The sequence below is a fragment of the Schistocerca cancellata genome, chromosome 11, assembly GCF_023864275.1.
Source record: "Schistocerca cancellata isolate TAMUIC-IGC-003103 chromosome 11, iqSchCanc2.1, whole genome shotgun sequence".
NCBI classification, from domain to species: Eukaryota; Metazoa; Arthropoda; class Insecta; order Orthoptera; family Acrididae; genus Schistocerca; species Schistocerca cancellata.
Window position 1 is genome coordinate 86,681,584 of NC_064636.1, and position 6,000 is coordinate 86,687,583.

The following is a 6,000-nucleotide window of genomic DNA, read 5'->3' on the forward strand; positions in this document are numbered from 1 at the left end:
CTTATTACTGGCTCCATTTGTTGCTATAGGTACACTTTTCTTCTTAAGTAAGAGAGATTCTTTGATGAATTTTTCATAGCATACAAACAGTAGTTACAGGCGTATGAAACTCTAGAATTTTCCAGATCTATTGAAAAAACTGTGCAAAAAATTGAGATAATTAACTATAAAACTTGAATTTTTTCTAAACGTGTAGTTTAAAATGTAACAGTTAATTCATTTTTTCATAAATTAAATAACTTCTAGAGTTTCATACACCTGTAACTATGGTTTATATGCTGTGCAAAAGTCATCGAAGAATCTCTCTTACTTAGGAAGAAAGGGTACCTATAGCAAAAAATGCAGCCAGTAGTAAGTGAAAAATGATGAAATTTCACATGTAAAAAAAAAAAAAAATGTGTTTTGTTATGTTTTTGAGCTTCCACTGCTATGAATATGAATCCTGAATCCTTCTTGATCGTGCTGTTAAAGTTTATGAATTTATTTGTAAAAGTATAGACAGTGGAAATTAAAATGTCCTGTGGTGTCTCTCCTGCTCCAAGTCGGCCCGTTTGACGTCCTACCCCCCTTGATAAATCTGTTATATGACTTTGTGAATGTTAGAATTTATGTTAACATTCCGTCTTACAACATTTGGGGTAATGATTCCTGGGCATTTGTTGATTCCTGTGCATTTGTTAGTTGCGAGCTGCTCTAGCCATCAGTCATCGATAATTCAGTTCCACGACTCTTAGTCTTATCGTGTAAAGGGGACTTTGATTTCAGCTACCTCCATTGTGTGAGCACTGCCTACTTGCTGTGACTATTTTGCAGATGAGGAGTGGCAGCTGGAGGACAGAAGCAACGCTACGCTCTCTGTGGACACAGACTGCATGCAGCTGTTGGCGAACGCCCTGGACCACCCTACGTGTCCACTGGAAGACCTGCCTCCAGAGACCGTCCAGCAGCGCCAGCAGTGCCGTGTACAGCTGTGGGATGACATGGTGCAGAGGTCACCCCACATACCCGTCACCAGCTACCTGGCCTACACGCAGAGGGCGACCGTCAACCTCTGCCTCTTGGCCTGGATGACAGCGAACTCTTTCGGCATTTGTCAGGACGTCCCCTTCAGTATGATGCAGTCCGTACACGACGCTCGCTGCTATTTCGATAGTCCTGAAGACCAGTCGTGTCTGGAGTCGAATGCTACAGACGCCATCTGCTCTGTTTCCAGAGCTGTTCTGTTGTTGAAGTGTAACGATTTTTCCTTCCACAAGAGTCTCGATGTATGTATTGTCCACCTTTACACAAATGGATCGAACTCTACAACGGACAAGTTATCATGGCTGGACGGGTATGAAAAGGCAACTGAAAGAACACTGAAGTACAAAGATAGTCTAAGCAATGCCACCTTGAAATACAAGGATTTTAAAATTGACAGCTTAAAACCCTTAGAAATCTCATTTATAGCCGTGAATATTATTTTCCGCTTTCTGACTGCCGGAGTGTACACGTACCTTCCCCAGTTACGTAATTTGCCCGGAATGATATTCTTGTCATTCCAGGTGACGGGTATAGTCCAGATCCTGTGTTCTGAGGTCATGTACCGCATGGCCGGTGTCCCCGACTTGGCTACGGCAGTGCTGGTCGATAGTGCCCTCACACTCCTCAGTTGTATCTGGCTAAACTCGTTCTGCTACCAAATGTATGCATGCATTCGCCACCTGAGGCTTCCTAACGACTTACTACCTGCTGAAGCGAGAAAGGCATTTCGCCGACAGGTGCTGTACGCATTAATAGCATGGAGTATAGTATGTGGAGCAAGTATCGCTTTGGAAAAGACGAGCAGATATTACCTGGTCCATAGTCGGATAATATTTCTGGTGGGCATTTCACTGTCTATAGGTTACAATTTGGTCTGTCTCGGACTAGTGGGGTACATGTACCTACGTAATAAGAAATCCATGACTCAACTAAAAATTTATAGTAACGATAAATTTGGCTCCAAGAGACAACTTTTTTATGTGTCAGTTAAGACTATCATCTTAAGTGGGGTATGCATAATTATTAGAATTGGGTTCCACCAGGCTGAAGGCATAGCACAGTTCATATATTATGTGCACATAGCTACCATGGTTCAGGGACCACTGCTGTTTGTTTTTTTCATTTGTAATGAAGCAACGCTCCCCCTTCTCAAGAACAGACTACTGGCATGTTGGAACCCACACGTCATAAGTTTGCAGCAAGAACTGTGTTCAACAGCTGAGAGAAATTTGGCATTGAGGGGAAACAAACAGTTTCTGGCTGTAGAATCCTCACTGTAAAATGTCCACGAGTATTCTTCTCAAAAGACTGTCTTCATCGTAGACTGTACTGAAGCCAGCGATCAGCTGTAAGGATTGTATCTAACTAGTACGACAATATTAATTGCGTCTGATATCGTACAACAAGTGCATCAGTTTTCCAGTTTCTTCTTTATATATAACTGCATACTTATTTATACTTGGTAGCTTCTTTCTATATATTTTAATGCACAGCAAGTAATTAATCACTATAATTGAATCAGCATGAAAAATAGAAGATAGTTCTTGTCCTACTTCCTCTACTCGGAATATTTTTAAGAACAATTTAATATATCTAACATTGGTGAAAGACAAAAACAATGATAGGACTTCTGTAAATTATTTTAACCATCAATCTCTAAAGCAAAACTAGCAGAATGAACTCTCACAGAGTATTTCCAGGAATTTTTGTTCTTTTCCTGATTCAAACGAAGCTTTTAACAGACACCAGCATTTGTCTTATACTGAGAACTGCATAATCATTTAGTACACAATTAACTGCACAGTTATGCCTCGTCTTGTGTCTTTGTGTAAATGGAATGGCACAAGTTGTGATGTTCGACTTGTACAAGCTGTCATTTTTTATGGAACTTTTAAATGAGTTTCACCTCTGGCAACACTCTGTGTACCTGAAAATTATCATATTGTACCGTATTAAACTACATCTTGAGACAGAAGTTTTCATTACATGTTTATTTATTTATATATTTTGTTAATTACTATTATTTATGGTATGTGAAATATGAAAATTATAGATATGTGCATAAAAATTATACATGTATATGATTTTTCATATAAGTACTATGGCAACATAAATCAACAGCAATGTAAAATTAGAGGAACAGGAAGATACAACTGAAGGGCAGCAGTGTGAGGAAGGACATGTAACAGTTTTTGCTCTGCTGATTAGTGGTTTGATTCGAGAGTGTGGGACAAATATTTACAGTAAGGAACACTAAAACATAATTGTCAGTGTGAAATATTCTTTGAAGTGAATGTAAAGTATTGAAGATAGTGTTACACCAGATTGGAGTAGTGCTGTTTATGAGACGGGACGGTGGCTTGTTGAGTGAGGAGTAAAGGAAGTACAGAAGATGTTAACGTATATGCAAATGGACCTGGTGTCTGTATGATGTTAATATCCAGACCAAATTAACACCCTGCCATAAATGCTGCTACATAGATTAGATTTTCAGGCATTGTCTAATCACAGCGCTCATCACCCATTTGCCAGCCAATAGTAATATCAACAGCGATTTAGTGATATTTAAGAAGCATGAGTTGCCATACTGGATACAGTGGAAGCAGAGATTGTGTCACCACTCGCCCATTCTCATACCTCATGAGGTGGGTGAGAGGTGCAGCCTGCTCGACTACATCTTTCATCAGACAGAAACACTGATGGTACAAGCCAACCAATGTACATCACTTGTGCGTAGAAAATGTAGCAAGCATTAATATTTGAAAGAATATATTCATTAAAGACTTGCTTCCCATATTTCCTGATGCAAATTATTTTAGAAGCATTCTCACAACTTGGTGGTACTATAGCAAATACACTACTCAGACAGACAGTAGATGCAAACTATACTCATGTTCAGAAAAAAACAGAACACCGTTAATGACTGGAGATAGAAATTTCATATTCACAGGACATGTTCTGCAGAAATGGTTATCAATTCAGTCACCTCGGTTCAGCATGTGTCCTGTTGCCTGTTACGCACAGGGTCTGTCATTGGCCCTGATAACTTGTTCCGTGCGTGGTGGGATCGATGCGTATAAGGCGTGAATGGCTTCCTGTGGTATAGCAATCCATGCTGCATTCACCTAGTTCTGGAGTTCGCCTCTGGTGGTAGGCATTGGATCACAGCACTGCAGCTGTCATTCCAACACAACCCACTCATTTGCAACTGGCAACAAGTCTGGTGATCTGGCGGTAGACGGCAAAAGGCTGACATCCAGTGACACCAAGAAGGCACGTGTTTCAGCATGTGGTCATGCATTGTCTTGCTGAAAAATGGCTTCTGGAGTGTTGTGCAGAAAGGGTATGGCTATAGGTTGCAGGATGCCATTCACAAATGTCACACTGGTCACAGTGCCCTGGATATGCATCATCTGTGGTTTGAGGTTTGTGGATGTACACAGTGGCACCCCACACTGTAAGGCCTCGAGTTGGCACTGTATGTCTACATCTACATCTACATATATACTCCGCTAGCCACTAAGTGATGTGTGGCGGAGGGCACAATTTGCGCCAAAGTCATATTTCCTCGCCTCTGTTCCAATCACGGATCGCTCGAGGGAAAAACGACTGTCGGAATGCTTCAGTACGAGATCTTATTTCCCTTATCTTTGAATGATGACCATTACACGATTTGAAAGTTGTTGGTAATAATAGATGCTCTACATCTTCGGTGAAGATCGGATTTCGGAATTTAGTGAGCAGCCCTTCTGTTTAGCGCATCATCTATCTGCAAGTGTGTCCCCCTTCAAACTTTTTATGAGATTTGTAACACTCTCGCGATGGCTAAATGTACCAGTCATGAATCTTGTCGCTCTTCTTTGGACCTTCTCAATCTCTTGAATCAGTCCCAACTGGTAAGGGTCCCATACAGACGAACAATACTGTAAGACTGGACAATCTAACGTATTGTAAGCTGTTTCCTTTGTTGAAGGACTGCATCACTTCAGGATTCTACCAATAAACCACACTCTAGAGTTCACCTTACCTGTTACTTGTGTAATCTGATCATTCCATTTGAGATCATTTCAAATAGCCACACCCAGATACTTGACTGATGTTACCGCTTCCAAAGACTGATCATTTATTTTGTACTCATACAGTAATGGGGAATTTTGCCTTGTTATACGCAATAGGTTACACTTACTAATATTAAGAGATAACTGCCAGTCATTACACCAATACGTTATTATTGATGTTGTTGTGGTAATTGTTGCTTTTACCACGACTTTTAAAATTATTGCGATTATTCTGCCAATTATCTTCATGTACGACCTTTTCTAAGTATGCAGTGATTGTTCTGTAACTACTGTCTATGTACCTTTTGGAATCATCTGGAAGCTTCTTCCACAACTCCTAGCCAATCTTTGATTCAGTCCATCAGTCATGCAAATATTCCAAGCTGCGAATCCAGTATTCACAGAAGTCTTTCATTGAGTTGTGCGAGTTTGCATTGTATGGTTTTGAGACTATGAACTAGCACCATTCATTCTCCTGCTTCTGCCCTGATCAGTCTTATTTCAAGAACGCATTCTTAAATTCTTGGAAGCTTGAGTTCATGTTGAGGTTTAAGCCCCATCGCTTAGCCTCACCTGCTAGCACATCGAGTACACCATTAATTTTTCTCTTAGCTGTTCACGGTTCAGGCAGTAGCCTTTTCCAATTTTTAATGAAGTCAGTAGTGTACAATCCACACTGCTTTTTGAGGGGATCAAAACACTCCTCATTCACAAAGATTTCAGTATTATGTGCGTGGCGTGAGACATAGCACAGCTTTTTGTCTAATCTCTTGTCGAGTTCGGTTACTTTTGTAACAGCTTGGGAGGTGGTCATTGCTTATGTTTCCACTTCCCACTTTTTCTCATCACATGTAGTAAACTGTTTCTTCACTCTAGTATCTATGTCTGATACTAAAGTTTGCAAATTCGTAACCTTTTC

At 40.4% G+C, this 6,000-nt stretch overlaps 1 protein-coding gene across 1 annotated transcript in view; it reads left to right on the plus strand.

Moving 5' to 3' along the window:
- Positions 1-3,095, plus strand: part of LOC126108240 (uncharacterized) — a 142,796-nt gene extending 139,701 nt beyond the window's left edge. The window contains exon 7 of the mRNA XM_049913470.1: positions 814-3,095. Within this exon, the coding sequence (XP_049769427.1) occupies positions 814-2,303 (1,490 nt within the window). The 3' untranslated portion in view covers positions 2,304-3,095. The remainder of the gene's footprint in view (positions 1-813) is intronic.
- The last annotated feature ends 2,905 nt before the right edge of the window (positions 3,096-6,000 follow it).